Source organism: Cebus imitator, unplaced genomic scaffold (genome assembly GCF_001604975.1).
Source record: "Cebus imitator isolate Cc_AM_T3 unplaced genomic scaffold, Cebus_imitator-1.0 Scaffold45, whole genome shotgun sequence".
In the NCBI taxonomy this organism is placed as follows: Eukaryota; Metazoa; Chordata; class Mammalia; order Primates; family Cebidae; genus Cebus; species Cebus imitator.
This window is the reverse complement of record NW_016107360.1, coordinates 6,008,833-6,026,724: the sequence shown is the minus strand read 5'-3', so window position 1 is coordinate 6,026,724 and position 17,892 is coordinate 6,008,833. Positions and strand designations below refer to the sequence as shown.

The window sequence follows — 17,892 nt, the reverse complement described above, 5'->3', positions numbered from 1 at the left end:
AGGCATTGAGTAGCTAAATAGCTTGTCCATATCACGCAGCTAATAAATAGGTAGAAACTGAGATTTCAGCCTACTTAATCTAGCCCTGGATTCTTTTTTCTTCTTAGTCATATACTACAAGGAAAAGAGTTTTATCAGAACCACAAAAACAAAGAAATCTTAAAATTATCCCAAAACAAGACAGATAGCTTATAATGGAAAAAGAATTGAAATGATGTAAGATTTCACAATAACAATAATAAAAGCTATAAGATAAATGGAAAAATATTTTTCAGGTATTCAAAGAAAATAATTCTCAACTTAGAATTCTATACCCAGCTAAATTATTTTAAAAAAAAACAAAAAAGAAGTCAAAATAAAGATAAGGGACCAGAAAATTTCCTGTAACAATTCATCACTGCACAAACCGCTAAAATATATTCTACAGAAAGAAGGAAATTGAATTCACAAATAAGGAATCAGGTGAAAAATAAGTTAAAAATGAGAAAAGTCATTTTTTATTTTTCAACTGATTTCTTATTTGTGAATTAGTAAACACATAAATATGTTGGTAAATCTAAGTAAGATCGACATTATACCACTGCCACCATAATTAATGGATAATTTAAAAAAATAAGCTTTAAATGACTGCATGTAAAAAGGGGAATGGAAACCAGAATAAATAATCCTAAGATTCCTGAGGAGAGAGGTAAGATCTATTAACAGTTAACTGGAATCTAACTGCCTGAGTAGAGGAACATCACTGCTAGAACCACAGAACCTAGAACAGTGCCTGATAAGCTAGACAATCAGAGTAAACTGAAAGAAAATAGAAGAAAGAAAATAAATTCTGGTATATTCATAGAAAGAAATAATATTCAGTCACTTTTAGACAAGATCGAGCACGTTCAGGGTGGTATGGCTGTAGACTATTCAGTCACTTTTAGTGTGAATACGATGTATATTTATAACAAGGAAAAATGTAGAGAATATATTGAGTGAAAATATAAAGCAATCAAATGTGTGGAATATAAAAGACTTCTTAAATGTATATTTATATACAGATACATAACTATGTAAATCACCACACATATATAAATAGCTACATAGTTATACATGTTTATACCTATAAATAAGGATGTTTATACATTCATAAAGATAGACAGTAAATAGAGGAAAAGCTTTTGATGTTTGCATGCCAAAATGTTAATAATTTTTCTCCTGAAAATGAATTTATAGGTACTGTTTAAAGGTTATGTCCCTTCTTTTCCTTTTCTGTGACTATATTTTCTTTATCATCTTTAACAGTAAACAATAATAAAGAAACCATAAAATAAAGCTGATATAAATAAGAAATATTCATAAAACATCATTTAATCTTATAAGTAATAAAATAGTCTAGCAATAAAAAAGTGACACGTTGTAGATAAGGGAGAGTTAAGAGGAAAAAAAAGTGAAATAAGTAGAAATATGCTTGTAGCAAGATTTGAGTAGTGATTGGTAATAGCTGAAATTTAAAAGACAATATTATTTTAACTGAGTATTTTTAAATGTCCTTACTTAAATGCATAATGAAAACGGTCATAACAGAAGCATAAATATCAATAAATTAACCAACTAGAAGGCTATTTATAAGAAAGGCATAACAGAATTATTTGCGTTTAATTATCTCAGTTATTTATGTCCATGAAAAAAATGTAACGACTCAGCTTCAGCGTCCAAGTGGCAGCTACTAGAATTGCAAAGATGGCACCCTAGGAAGAAACCAGCCACTTCTTTAAATCGCATCCTGTAACTTCAAGCCTACTAAATAGAAACAATTACCTTATCTTCCTAAGAGTATAAAATCTAAAATTTTTCTCCAAAAGTAAGTGGTACAAAAACTTCTTTAGTAGCCTAAATTGGGTGGTCTCTATCCAAGACTGAAAGAGTAAAATTAAAAGGAATAACCCACACGTGAATCTTCAAATATGTTTAAGAATACAAGGATCACTTGCTATCTATTTTATTCTTAAGATATTGAAGTAAAAGTATTGCTAAGGCAGAAAAGGGGCAATGAGGAGCATTGGGAAGCATTCTAACTCACTATCAGGAAGAGGGTGCAATCCTACCAAGTTAACTTATAAAGTATGCAACATTAGGAATGTCACTTCATATTTCTGGATTCAGATTTTATCCACTGAAAACCAGAAGAAGTAATACTTATTTCCTTTTCAAGCCTAATACACTCTGAATCTGTAAGTCCAAAAAGATACTGTATCTTTGAACTGTTATATAGCTCACAGCACATACTAAGATGAAAGACTTAAGGAAAGGTCACAGGGTAACTGGCATCAATAAAACAGAATTCAAAATAGATTATTTTCCAAGTTCTCATCTGTAATTTATAATTAACAGAAAACCAAAGCCCATGAAAACATTTGTTTTTGCTGAGCCACCCTCCACCATTTTGAATAATGCAAATCATGCACATATTTTCTAATAAATACATGATCAGCCTAGTTGGAGAGTCTTACATAGAAGAAAATAAATATGTACAATATCTAGGATAGTCCTATACTAGAGCCTTACAAGATAATAGACATGTGGACTTTTAAAAAAACCTATACACAAAATTAGAAGGATACCACAAAGGTAAAAAATGATTTAACAACTGATTGCCAAAATCTTCCCAGCATAGTAATTTGCACACAGAAGACACTCTACAAATGAATGACTAAAAAAATGAATGAAGCAAGCTTACGTCTTGAAGTTCCTTTATGTCTCAAAGTCACAAATCTATAAAATACCTGTTTTTTATGGAAATCCTTTAGGGCTGTTTCGTAGCCTTCTTCCAGTCTACTGAAGGCTATTCCGACATCTGTGGTCCACCATATTTGTGAGCTGGTTAGTGCAACTTGAGCCGGGAAATCAAAAATCCACAGTTCCCTAGGTTTTTCCTCATAGGCCACTATGGCTTCTGTGATAGAAAGACGCACTGTTTCTTGCATAGTCTGTTCAAGTTGCAGAAGCCATGTTTCCACCTTTGGAAGCAAGTTGAAACGTTGTAACATAATACAGGCTTAACTATGGAAGGAAAATTTCATCCTCCTTCCAGCTCTAAGGCCATGCAGAGGGTCAGACAGGTGCATTCATTTTAAACCCAGGTAGAAAACTTAAAGTGAACAACTAATTGGTGAAATCCTTCTCCTACATAAAGCTGCCTTCTCCCAGGAATAATGCTCATCTTACTTTACCTACCAGCTGGCTAACGACTTCCACAGCCTAAACAGAAAAGGGGTTCTCCATGAGTCATTTCTCAGCTTTGAAGGCAAGGAGGTTCTAGACCAAGATTCCCCTCAGGTAACACACAGTGTTTTCAGAAACCAAATGTCACAGACACTTAATAGAGGTATGAGTCATATTCTTGAGAACGAAAATTCAATTTAAAAAATTTTTCTATTAATTTTTAAATCCACTGAAAATTCTCTAAAACCTTCATAGCTCATAGTTTTAAGATAAAATGTTTTCAGCAAGTGTCTTAATTATATTACCTACTGGTTCTAATCTTCACACTTGTCAGAAATTGGACCACAGGAGACTATGAGAGATAGGACAACTGCTGACTTGTAAAAATTAATCTATTTTTTTTAAATTCAAGTTTAGTTTGCTCCCACAAACATACCTTAGCAAGTTTTCCACCCTGTTCAAATGTATTTTGTTATATTAATCCAGACATTTGTTTCCTTGGGATAGCATATAACTAAAAGGATACATATACTATTTGCAAATAATTGACCATAGCAATAAAAAGTGACTATCGTAAATAAATACCAAGGATCACATGAGATTCTGAAGATGACACAACTGATTTTTTCCTCCACCCCTGTGAAGAGAGCAGCAGCATTCCTAGAACCTCTGGAGAATTGGGACACAGTGGTAAGTGGTTAATGAGTTGACAATCTCCTCTCTTGAAAGAAAAAGAAAACACTGCCCTGGCAATGACCTCAGTATCTCTTATCACAGGCCTTCTCTCTTGCTTCACAACTGCACTTTGTTAACAGGCATGAGTTCAGTTTAATTGAATTAGATCAGGTTGTTTTGTTCTAACCCTTAATAACTAAGGGTAACTCCTAATGTCAACAAACAAAAAGTTCCCTCATTAATTCAGTCATTATTGTGTGTCTCCTGGATGCCCTGGGATCCATGTCCTCCACACAGCCACCTGTTCTCAAGAAACTTGCAGTCCATTTGGGAAGACCAAACACACATATAAGTCAATATATCAGTTCCTGTACAGGTGACTGTGCCAAGAGTGGCAACCTAACTCAGTATGCTTTGAGAACTAAGCTCTAATGAGGTGCTTGCTGGATCCTTCCCTTTTTGGTACTTCTCAACCAACACCCTGTAACAATTGCTACCTCTATTGTCACTAATTATGTGCATATACATTTTCTCATTGGGCCTAAGAGCTCCTCGAAGACAAGGGCCATATATTGTTCATTTCTGAACTCCCAAAAGCCTCACCTAGCATCTGATGCATAGTAGGTATTCTACACTTGCTGAAGAACATACAAATGGACTAAATCGGGAGAAGCCAATAAAAAGAGTCCAGAAATAGAAAAAAAGATGAAATTAAAAGAGTCTTTTTATAAAACAAAGGCAATTAGAGGGTGAATTTGTAGATGTTTACAAGTCTCTAGCATAAGTTGCTTATACAGAGTACACTAAAGCACCATAAAAACTTTCAACATCAAGGATTCCAGCTAGTGACAACCACATCCATCAACTGGACTATCCCCCTCTGGGCATCATGCCAGTCAGTGAGCAGTTTGCTGGGAGGGAGCAGACAGCAACACACTTTTGTCAAGATAGTTTATGGCAACTTTTTCTAATCATTATAATAATATCCTAAAAAGCCCAAGAGATCAAAAAATATATTTTAATCAAAGTATTCCACCATCTGCTTCTCCTTCATTTGGCAGGTTTTCCAGTACAATATTATAAGGCAACAAAAAGGAGTAAAGAAAACCCTTGTAAAATAAGGTTGCAAGGGTTTCTGCAAATACTTTAAGGAACCCCTACCCCAACCCAAATGGTTCAACAGGCTCTATTCATTCAGTTACTCTGTGAATTAATCCAAGCTACACAAGCATCATCATAAAAAGATGCAATTCCCCTAAATCATCTGAATACACCAGACATGCTTTCATAAATCATAATGAGTCATTCTTGTGGATAACTGTTAGGAATATATTTGAGGTATTTGGCTGCGAGAGAAGAGAATATGCTAACTTAACTCTGCACATGGTAATTAGAGTATAGGATATCAGCTTGCTAGACTCAATCAACTTTATTTATGAGGCACCATTTATAACATTCACAAAGGACTACTGAACCACAGAGCCTCTTTAAAACATGCTTTATTGCAAGGTGCTGCTTCACTAGAACCCTTCTCTGTTATCTGAGCAGTGGTGAAAACAGAATACACTTTGTAGGAGACTGAGTCACTGAGTTGCATTTGCTACTAATTCTGGGGTCACTCATTCAATCTGTAATAGCTGCTTCTGTCTAGTTCAATTCCCCTAGCATCTCTGAGACCCTGCTGGGTGCCAAAGCCACTTAAGTAGAAACTGGGACGCATGGCAGAGGAGCCCTCTGTCACCGTGGATATAGGTAAAAAGGAACCTCCGAGCACAAAACTAGACAGAGCCTAATTTGATCTGACTTGAAACTTTTTCTTGTTCAATTCAACCTTCAAAGAGTATGCTGAAAATACTCCCCTAGCATAGAAAACATCATAATCAAATCTTACATGGCCCACGCATTCACACTCGTCTTGGAATGGGACATACTCCTTCTCTTTGCTGTACATTCCAACTGCCCTGTGTGCAGAAACATCTTGACTGTCTTCAAACTGCAGGTCTGCAATGCTGTCAAAAAGTTTGACAAGGTGACGTGTTACCTAAAATGAGAATATTAGAAAAGATAAGAGCATTTCTTACTGTACGTACATTCGGATAATCTAGAGATGATGCCATATGAAGTAATGAAACTTAATGGAATTAGAGTTGTCTCAAAATGTTTTTCCTCAAGATAAGAGTCACTTCTAAAATGTCAGAGCTTGAAAAGATCTTGGTGGAGAAGTGGCCAGGCACTCTGATTAAATAATCACATAATGGCTGATGAATGCTTACCATGTAAAGTGACCTATTTTCTACTTGATGATGGGAGGCTTACTGACTTCTCTATCTGTACTGTATTCCTGCAGACAAGCATCCTGCTGCAGCTTCTGTAGTCAAGTTTTTAAAATTCAAATTCACAGCATTAGTGTACACTATGAAAAGCTATTAAAATGTCAGAAACATAAAAGGTCAATTAGAAAGAATCTTACTTTTTTTTTTGGGGGGGGGGTTGTCTGTTGTTAACATGCACTGGCCTTGATACTCTGGTGAGCCCCACAGTATGTAAGAAAGGTGAGCAGGATTTCCCCCTTTTCATTGATAAGAAAATTGAAACAAAAATATTAGGTAAATTCTCCAAGCTGACATCACTAAAAGTAAGTGACAGACAGTCAATCTGTAATTCCAGGCCACATCTATAAAGATCAAGTTCTTTTGGTATCATAATCTCTTGCATTCTAAGTTTTGCATTCTCCAAACAATACAAAAGCAGTAAATGGCAAACTGAACTCTATGCAGGTTCCAGAAAATTTGCAGGGGGAAAAAATCCCCAACAACAAAGATCAGATGAAAGACAAAATGTTAGCATTTATTTTGCTGGAGGCCAGTTCGAAGAACAAAACTTAACTGGCCTCTAACCACAACCACACAATGAGCAACACTTATCCATCATATTAATATAATCCATGTATTATCCACCATAGGATGATACAATATATACTATGTGGTATATTGTAACTGATTTCTTTCATTTAGCTTATATTTTCAAGGTTCATCCATGTTGCAGCACATATCAGCAATATCATTCCTTTAAACGACTGAACAATATTCTACTGCATGGATATACCACATTTTATTTATCCATTCATCATGTGATGGACATTTAGGTTGTTTCCACCTTTTGGCTATTGTGAATAATGATTTGATGAACAGAGATGCACACATATGTGTTTGAATTCCTATTTTCAACTCTCTAGGTATATACCTAGGAGAGGAGTTGGAGATCATTGGTAATTCTATGTTTAACTTTCTGAGGAACCACAGAACTGTTTTCCACTTAGGAGCTTTTATTTGCACTGTGAATATTTATGTTAGCAGAGACCAGAACAGGCCTCCTCTGGGGAGCCTGCCCTATGTTTTCATCATGGAGGAAAGGAGAGAATTACATGCATTGTGTAGGTAAATTCACCCCCAAGGAGACAAAAGAGAACAGACTTTATCAGGGAAGTCACTGTATCATCTCTCTTGGGGTAGACTGAGTAAAGGGCAGGGATCAGCCCTAGAAAGTATCAGAAATGGGAATACATGTTCCTTTGTTATTCATGGTGCAAATAAATGCTGCTAGGTGGAAAACAGTTTTGTGGTTCCTCAGAAAGCTAGACATAGAATTACCAATGACCCAGCAATTCCTCTCCCAGTTATATACCTAAAGAGCTGAAAATAGGAACTCAAACTGGTATTTGTACATCTCTGTCCATCAAAGCATTATTTAAAATAGACAAAATGTGGACACAACCTGAATGTGCATCAGATGACTGTATAAACAAAATGTGGTATGTCCATACAAAGGAATACTGTTTAGTCATTAAATGATATTACTGATACATGCTGCAACATGTATCAGTAATATCATTTAGCTTCAAAATACAAGCTAAACGAAAAAAAAAAAAACAGTCACAATATACCACACATTATATATTGTATTATCCCATTTATATGAAATATCTGGAACAGATAAATCCATAGATATAGATAGCAGATTGGTGGCTGCCAGGAGCTGAAGGGAGGGGTATGAGAAGCGACTGTTTAATGGGTACGGGTAGGGGGTTTTACTTTCAGCTTGATGAAAATGATTTGTCATTTGATAAGAGGTGGTGGTTGCACAACACTGTGAATGTACAAAATGCTAGTGAATTACATACTTAACGTAGTTCATTTTATGTTACATAAACTTTATCTCAACAGAAAAGGTAAGTATGAGCTGCTGATAACCGGAAGATAGGGTAAAGCAATATAAAAACATTTCCAAGGATGTAGGTGCCATTTCTGTAATAGACTTTTCTTGAAATGCAGTTTAACTGCATGTGATAAGTATACCACAGCAGCGTCTATAAACAACAGCAACCTGCTTAGATGTTCTGCAATGACAAGACCAACACCAATATTGGTAAGGAACTTCCTTAGGGTGATTTAATCTTTGAAGCTTTCAGCCTTTTCATTTTTGCTATACATGCAGTTTTAGTATCAAAGAAAATCATGGCAAGTCTTCTGTGTTTAAAACAGATGAGTTTTGAGACTCTTGCTTACTTTAAACACAGATAGAGTGGCAGCCACCTGATCACAGCTAGGTTTCTATGCTCCATCACTGTACATTACCCAGAAAACATTAATACGTAGAAAGTCTCCAATAATCTCACAACTGACTCTCACAGCTGAAGTGGCCAGGAAGTACACAGATGTTGAATGGCTTCTACTGTGTAATGGACCTAGATAACATTCAATTGAAAAGCCTTAGGATAAATGACATTTCAGGCATCAGACACTCTCACATATTATTGCTTGGGTGAGAAAATAATTTCAAGAGAACTCCTAGCTCTGTGGTAACTCAATGACCAGGAAAAACAAACTTTATGGCTTCGAGTTCTATTACTTATACATGGCATAGTGAAGTTGGATGTTTTCATATTCTGTTGTCTATGTAAAGTTTCTGAGGAAACAAGACTATTTTTTATAACTAATGTGGACCCTGTTGCCTTCAGATGTGTTCTATTTTTAATGCGATCTCTTTGTATTTGTTAACACAAAATTAAAATTCCTTCTTCCCAGTTAGCTGTTTGGAAAGGCCTTTCATTTTACAACTGAAAAGAGTAGATTAGGCTGGGCCTGGTGGTTCACACCTATAATTCCAGCACTTTGGGAGGCTGAGGCAGATGGAACACCTAAGGTCAGAAGTTCGAGACCAGCCTGACCAACATCATGAAACTCTGTATCTACTTAAAATACATCATTAGCCAGGCATAGCGGTATATGCCTGTAATCCTAGCTACTTGGAGATTGAGGCAGGAGAATCACTTGAACCTGGGAGGGAGAGGTTGCAGTGAGCCAAAATCATGCCACTGCACTCTAGCCTGGGCAACAACCGCAAAATTCTACCTCAAAAAAAAAAAAAAAAAAATAGATTAAAAAACTAATAATTGATTAAACTTTGTAGGCCCCTCTTTTGATAGAGTAAGGATATGAGTACTTCAAATCATTTTTTTAAAGCCAATAACTTCATCATGTATTTTAAGTAGGTTTCTAAAAAATTAGTGCAAAAATTGAATACAGGTAGTCTTGGCTTTGCAGAAGAGTACAAAATAATCAAAGTGACCACAACAGCTGAAATTACACTACGCAATCTGAATGATCAATGGGAGAAACCTACGATGGGGCAATGACCTTTACAAATTTTTGTCAAAACATTAAAACTTCTGTTGATTATAAACATACAGCGAGATGCAAAAATTCATCAACTAGTATTTGGTCAACTGCATTTTAAAACACCAAAGAGTTTTCTTGGCAGAAAGCTTAGGTTATTTGAATAGCACTTGCCTCCTCATCTCACTACTTAAGGTACTGAACAAGCATCTTTTCTCTGCCTTGACAAACTCATACTCCCTTTGAATTTGGATTGGCTGTCAACATTTTATCCTTCAAGCATTCGATCCATGAAATTTCTTCTAAGTTTCTTTAATAAGAAGTCAGTTTTTCTTGTTTTGGGGGTTAGTTTTTAATATGTTTGTTTTTGCTGGCATTACTTCCTCTGGTATATCTTCATCCTTTTATATACTGTTCTCATTTATATTCCTAAATTTATGTTCACTAAATTCCCCTGGCTGTAAATCAGACTCTCAAATAGTGCACGGTTGTCACTGTCAGTCAGCTCTCCTCTGTAACGCTCATCTATGTTTTGATTCCATTTTTGCTTCTAGCATTATCAGTTTTCATTTCTTTGCTACACTTCCAACTTTGTGACTAATTCCTTCTGTCCATTAACTACTGAAAAATGGCATGTAGGTTCATCACAGAACTACAAGCTTAGCTGCCTATGTGCAAAGTGAATAAAAGTAGCACAGTGGCTGATCACTGACAGAATTAGAAAAATGTGACATGACTGTCACTGATCATGATGCACATCTGTTACTTAGGCAGTGATTTTTGTCGGCTGAAGAGTTAGTAATGAAGTACGTGCTTTATGCAATCACTCAGAGTTAAAATACCATGGTATTTGAAATTTGAACCGTGTTGTCAGGGCATTAGCGTTATTTAACCAAACCTTAGTAACTGAAATTCATACATATCAGAACTGTGCACAGGGAGAACCTCTGATGAAATACAATAACTTACATTTATCTAATTGCAACTAAACTGAAAATACTTAATCACTAGGTAATTTTATAATTTAAAATGCACACCAGGACAGTGATCACTGATCTACCTTCCTGACTTAGAACTACAGTTCACTTAGAAAACAAAGGGAAAAAAGATGAAATTACTACTGCTTACAATTATATTCTCAAACCTTAACACCTGCTTTCTGCCTATATCTAACTTCGTTTTTGCCCTATCTACCGAAGATGCTGCTGCTGCTTATTAACAGAATAAACTATACACAAAGCCTAGTGCCACCCCTGGCCTGGTGAGCACCTCAGGACTCACTTATTTGTTTTCATTAACTAATTTATTCATAATGACAATACTCACAATATTTGTAAGAATATAAGTCATGGCCAAAATACAGGCAGCCCTGGTCTTTTGTGGATATTTTTTAGAAAGAGATAACGTGAGTCCATGATTTTCACATGTATAAAAATTTAAGTCAATATGTCAAAATAGTAAATAGTTTTGCACATGTGGTTTTGTTGTTTTTGTTTTGTTTGAGATAGAGTCTTGCTCTGTCACCAGGCCAGACTGCAGTGGTATGATCTCTACTCACTGCAACCTCCGCCTTCCAGATTCAAGTGATTCTCCTGCCTCTGCCTCCCTAGTAGCTAGGACTATAGGCACATGTCACCACACCCAACAAATTTTTGTATTTTTAGTAGAGACAGGGTTTCACCGTGTTAGCCAGGATGGTCTCAATCTCTTGACCTCATGAACCTCTCGCCTCAGTCTCCCAAGTGCTAGGATTACAGGCATGAGCCACTACACCTGGCCATTTTTTCCCCCCAATAATAATTTTGGGCCAGGAGCAGTGGCTCACACCTGTCATTCCAGCACTTTAGGAGGCCAAGGTGGGCAGATCACCTGGAGTCAGGAGTTTGAGACCAGCCTGGCCAACACAGTGAAACCCTGACTCTATTAAAAATACAAAAATGTGCTGGGTATGGTGGCATGCCTGCAATCCCAGCTAATCTGGAGGCTAAGGCAGGAGAAGCACTTGAACTTGGGAGGTGGACCTTGCAGTGAGCTGAGATCATGCCACTGCACTCCACCTGGGTGACAAGAGCAAAATTCCATCTCCAAAGAAAAAAATTATTTAATTAAATAACAGTTTGGTGATGGTAAAGGGAAACAGGTATGCAATATGGTTAAGAGTCTAAATCCGCAAAAAAAAAAAAAAAAAAAAAAAAAAAAAAGCCTTCTAGAAGATAGTTAAATCAGTAATTGCATATTCATAAAATAAAACCTTTTATAGCTACTAAACAGATCGTTTCTTTCACTTTGAGAGGCCAACTCAGGCAGATCACCTGAGGCCAGGAGTTTGAGATGAGCCTGGCCCACATGGCAAACCCCTGTCTCTACTAAAAATACAAACTGTAGAGGAATATTAAAATTTGGATTAAGCATATGTATTCTGACTCACAAACACAGACACATTTAAAAACCTATGATCACTCAAAAATAGCAATGAGTAGTATATTCTAAACTTTTTAATGTATTTCTATATTTTTCAAACTTTCAGTAATGAATGTGCAATTACTTACATGATCCAGATTTGCTTTTACCAAAAATAAAATCACAGTATATTTTGTAATTTTTCATTTATTGCTGTATATCATCAGTGTATACGGGGTTGTTTCTTTCATAAAATATTTTACATGCATAAATCGTATAATTTTATATAAATGTGTTCACAACACAAATGCTGGGTTTTTTAACAAGCTTTTGGAATCGAAATACATATGCCGAAAAATGGGAAAGAAAATCATGTGTGTAGAGCTTAATAAATTTTAACAAAATAGGCAAAACTCTTGTGACTACCACAAGATTAAGGAATAGAATAGTGGCCGGGCACGGTGGCTAATGCCTACAATCCCAGCACTTTGGGAAGCGAATGCAGGCAGATCACCTGAGGCCAGGACTGCAAGACCAGCCTGTCCGACATGGCTAACTCCTGTCTCTACTAACAATACAAAAGTTAGCCAGGCATGGTGGCACACACCTGTAATGCCAGCTACTCGGGTGGCTGGGGCACAAGAATTGCTTGAACCCAGGAAGTGGAGGTTGCCATGAACTGAGATTGCACTATTGCACTCAGCACTCTAGCCTGGGTGACAAAGTAAGAACCCATCTCAAAAACATAAATAAAGGACAGAATATCAGCACCCACAGACTCCTTATGGTCCATGCCAGTTACTATTTCTCTAAAAAGGAACACTATCCTTTCAGAAGTGAATTCACACAGTATGTACTCTGCCTCTTATGGTTCAACATTATGTTACTTGAATTTATTCATTATTTGGTACAGCACTAGGTTTTTTCATTTTTACTGCTATGTGGTATTCCACTGTATAAATTCAATATATTTAGTCATTCCACTGCTAAGGGACATTTACATTGTTTCCAGTTTGGGACTATCATAAATGAAGTGGCTATGAAAATTCTTGTATACTTCTTTTGGTCCATCTATATATGCATTTCTGCTGAACGTACACTGAGAAGGTGAACTGCTACATAATATATGATGTACTGCTATTTAGAAGATGCTGGTAAACAGTTTTCCTAAGTAGTTGTATTAATTTATAATCCTTATGGCTAGATATGAACATTCTTATTACTTCACATTCTTTCCATTGTTTAGTATTGTCAGTTTTAATTTGAGCCTTTTGCTGGGTTTGATCTCAATATCTCATTGCATAAGCAAGTATGTATGTTTTTTGGAAACCCAAATCATATCAACAATTTAGGAAATATCTACACAAATTAAAAAGAGAAGGAAAAATGAATGCTAGGCAGAGTATTTTAGCCTAGTAAAGAGAAACACATTAACTTATGACGTTTTCAACAATCTTCCCAAACTCACTGGTGTCAAAACAATGATAGCAAGGTATTCAAGAAGGGAAAAAAGAAAAAAATAAAACAAACTTGTATTAATACTTGATTTTAATCAAGTTCTTGCTTTGTTTTAAAATTTCAAGTAAAATTATTTTAAAACAATAGCACAGAAAGTCCTTGATATTTAGGAATATAAATCCATAGACACATATATGATTATGTAAATATACAACACGTATTAATTAACTTTGTAGTAAAACAAAGCACCCAAAAATTTACTGGCTTTTTTTATCTGCCACAATTCTGTGTGTTGGTTTTGGGTTGCCTCAGCGAGTCCGGTGATCAATGGCTTTTCTCATGTGTGTGATGCCCAGATGGTAGCTTGGTCATGGGCACGTTCATTTCATTATCCAGCAGGCTAGTGTTAACTCATTCATGACGGCGTGGTTACAGGTTTCCAAAGAGCAGCCAAAGGGCAAGTGCCGGTATGCAGGAAATTTTCAAGCTTTTGCTAATGACACAGTGTGCAAAACAAGTCATACGGCAACCTAGATGGAGAACTAGTCTCCAGCCCTTGATCAAAACTTCAGTATTACATTAAAAGTGCATGGATACAGAAAGGGAAAGAATTTGTGGCCAATTTTACAATATTGTATGTTATGTACTTCTACTGGTTCTTTACACTTTTTATTGCATTTTAGATTTTGGGGTACATGTGAAGAACATGCAAGATGGTTGCATAGGTCCACACATGGCAGTGTGATTTGCTGCCTTCCTCCCCATCACCTGTATCTGGCATTTCTCCCCATGCTATCTCTCCCCAACTCCCCACCCCCCACTGTCCCTCCCCTATTTCCTCCCAACAGACCCCAGTGTGTGATGCTCCCCACCCTGTGTCCATGTGTTCTCATTGTTCAACACCCGCCTATGAGTAAAAACATTTGGTGTTTGATTTTCCGTTCTTGTATCAGTTTGTTAAAAATGATGGTTTCCAGGTTCATCCATGTCCCTAAAAAAGACACGAATTCATCACTTTTGATGGCTGCATAATATTCCATGGTGTATACGTGCCACGTTGTCCCTGTCCAGTCTATCATCGATGGGCATTTGGGGTGGTTCCAGGTCTTTGCTATTGTAAACTGTGCTGCAATGAACATTCGTGTGCATGTGTCCTTATAGTAGAATGATTTATAATCCTTTGGATATATACCCACTAATGGAATTGCTGGTTCAAATGGAATTTCTATTTCTAAGTCCTTGAGGAATTGCCACACTGTCTTCCACAATGGTTGAACTAATTTACACTCCCACCAACAGTGTAAAAGTGTTCTCATTTCTCCACATCCTCTCCAGCATCTGTCTCCAGATTTTTAAATGATCGCCATTCTAACTGGCATGAGATGGTATCTCAATGTAGTTTTGATTTGTATTTCTCTAATGACCAGTGATGATAAGCATTTTTTCATATGTTTGTTGGCCTCATGTATGTCTTCTTTTGAAAAAGTGTCTCTTCATATCCTTCACTCACTTTTGAATGGGCTTGTTTTTTTCTTGTAAATCTATTTTAGTTCTTTGTAGATTCTGGATATTAGCCCTTTGTCAGATGGGTAGATTGCAAAAATTTTTTCCCATTCTGTTGGTTGCTGATTCACTCTAATGACTGTTTCTTTTGGTGTGCAGAAGCTGTGGAGTTTGATTAGGTCCCATTTGTCTATTTTGGCTTTTGTTGTCAATGCTTTTGGTGTTTTGGTCATGAAGTCCTTGCCTACGCCTATGTCCTGAATGGTTTTGTCTAGGTTTTCTTCTAGGGTATTTATGGTGTTAGGGCTTATGTTTAAGTCTTTAATCTATTTGGAGTTAATTTTAGTGTAAAGTGTCAGGAAGGTGTCCAGTTTCCGCTTTTTGCACATGGTTAGCCAGTTTTCCCAACACCATTTATTCAACGGGGGCTCCTTTCCTCATTGCTTGTTTTTGTCAGGTTTGTCAAAGATTGGACGATTGGAGATGTGTGGTGTTGCCTCCAAGGCTTCTGTTCTGTTCCATTGGTCTATATCTCTGTTTTGGTACCAGTACCATGTTGTTTTGATTACTGTAGCCTTGTACTATAGTTTGAAGTCCGGTAGTGTGATGCCTCCTGCTTTGTTCTTTTTGCTTAGAATTGAGTTGGCTGTGCGGGCTCTCTTTTGGATCCATATGAAGTTTAAGGTGGTTTTTCCCAGTTCTGTGAAGAAGGTAATTGGTAGCTTGATGGGGATAGCATTGAATCTATAAATTACTTTGGGCAGTATGGCCATTTTCACGATATTGATTCTTCCTAACCATGAACATAGAATGTTTCTCCATCTGTTTGTGTCCTCTCTTATTTCGTTGAGCAGCAGTTTGTAGTTCTTCTTGAAGAGGTCCTTTACATTCCTTGTTAGTTGTATTCCTAAGTATTTTATTCTCTTTGTAGCAATTGTGAATGGCAGTTTATTCTTGATTTGGCTCTCTTTAAGTCTGTTATTGGTGTATAGGAATGCTTGTGATTTTTGAACATTGATTTTGTATCCTGAGACTTTGCTGAAGTTGCTTATCAGTTTCAGGAGATTTTGGGCTGAGACAATGGGCTCTTTTAGATATATAATCATGTCGTCTGCAAACAGAGACAATCTGACTTCCTCCTTTCCTAATTGAATACTCTTTATTTCTTTTTCTTGCCTGATTGCTATTGCTAGAATTTCCAATACTATACTGAATAGGAGTGGTGAGAGAGGGCATCCTTGTCTAGTGCCAGATTTCAAAAGGAATGCTTCTAGTTTTTGCCCATTGGCTGTTGGTTTGTTGTAAATAGCTTTTATTATCTTGAGATACATTCCGTCAACACCTAGTTTATTGAGGGTTGTTAGCATAAAGGGCTGTTGAATTTTTAGCATAAAGGCCTTCTCTGCATCAATTAAGATAATCATGTGGTTTTTGTCTTTGGTTCTGTTTATGTGGTGAATTATTTTTATAGACTTGCATATGCTGAAGCAGCCTTGCATCCCTGGGATGAAGCCTACTTGATCATGGTGGATAAGCTTTCTGATGTGCTGTTGCAATCAGCTTGCCTGTATTTGATTGAAGATTTTTGCATCTATGTTCATCATGGATATTGGATTGAAGTTTTCTTTTCTGTTTGAGTCTCTACTGGGTTTTGGTATCAGGATGGTGTTGGTCTCATAAAATGATTTGGGAAGGATTCCCTCTTTTTGGATTGCTTAGAATAGTTTCAGAGGGAATGGTACCAGCTCCTCTTTGTACATCTGGTAGAATTTAGCTGTGAACCCATCTGGACCTGGGCTTTTTTTGGGTGGTAGGCTCTTAATTGCTGCCTCAACTTCAGACCTTGTTATTGGTCTATTGAGGGTTTCGACTTCTTCCTGGTTTAGGCTTGGGAGGAGGCAAGTGTCCAGGAATTTATCCATTTCTTCCAGGTTTACTAGTTTATGTGCATAGAGTTGTTTGTAATAATCTCTGATGATGGTTTGTATTTCTGTGGAATCTCTGGTGATATCCCCTTTGTCATTTTTTATTGCATTTACTTGATTATTCCCTCTTTTCCTTTTTATTAATGTGGCTAGTGGTCTATTTTGTTGATCTTTTTGAAAAACCAGCTCCTGGATTTATTGACTTTTTGAAGGGTTTTTTGTGTCTCTATCTCCTTCAGTTCTGATCTAATCTTAGTTATTTCTTGTCTTCTGCTAGGTTTTGAGTTTTTTTGATTTTGCTCCTCTACCTCTTTCAATTTTGACAGGGTGTCGATTTTAGATCTTTCCTTGCTTCTCATGTGGGCATTTATTGCTATATATTTTAATCTAGACACTGCTTTAAATGTGTCCCAGAAATTCTGCTAAGTTGCATCTTCACTCTCAATGGTTTCAAAGAACATCCTTATTTCTGCCTTCATTTCATTGTTTATCCAGTTGACATTCAGGAGCCACTTACTCAGTTTCCATGATGTTGTGTGGTTCTAAGTTAGTTTCTGAATTCTGAGTTCTAATTTGATTGTACTGTGGTCTGAGAGACTGTTATGATTTCCGTTCTTTTGCATTTGCCGAGGAGCGATTTACTTCCAATTATGTGGTCAATTTTAGAGTAGGTGTGATGTGGTGCTGAGAAGAATGTATATTCTGTGGATTTGGTGTGGAGAGTTCTGTAAATGTCTATTAGGTTTGCTTGGTCCAGGTGTGAATTCAAAGTCCTGGAAATCGCTGTTAATTTTCTGTCTCATTGATCTGTCTAATATTGACAATGGGGTGATAAAGTCTCCCACTATTATTGTGTGGGAGTCTAAGTCTCTTTGCAAGTAATTAAGAACTTGCCTTATGTATCTGGGTGCTCCTGTATTGGGTGCGTATATATTTAGGATCATTAACTCTTCTTGTTGCATTGATATTTTTACCATTATGTAATGTCCTTCTTTGTCTCTTTTGATCTTTGTTGCTTTAAAGTCTATTTTATCAGAGACAAGAACTGC

The 17,892-nt window shown here is 36.6% G+C and overlaps 1 protein-coding gene across 1 annotated transcript in view; it reads right to left on the bottom strand.

Annotated features, from left to right (window-relative positions):
• DNAH11 (dynein axonemal heavy chain 11) overlaps window positions 1–17,892 on the bottom strand; it is a 403,839-nt gene that overhangs the window by 240,149 nt on the left and 145,798 nt on the right. The window contains exons 29-30 of the mRNA XM_017526963.2: window positions 5,774–5,923; window positions 2,769–3,002 (exon numbers count right to left, since the gene is read on the bottom strand). Coding sequence (XP_017382452.1) covers window positions 2,769–3,002; window positions 5,774–5,923 — 384 coding nt within the window. The remainder of the gene's footprint in view (window positions 1–2,768; window positions 3,003–5,773; window positions 5,924–17,892) is intronic.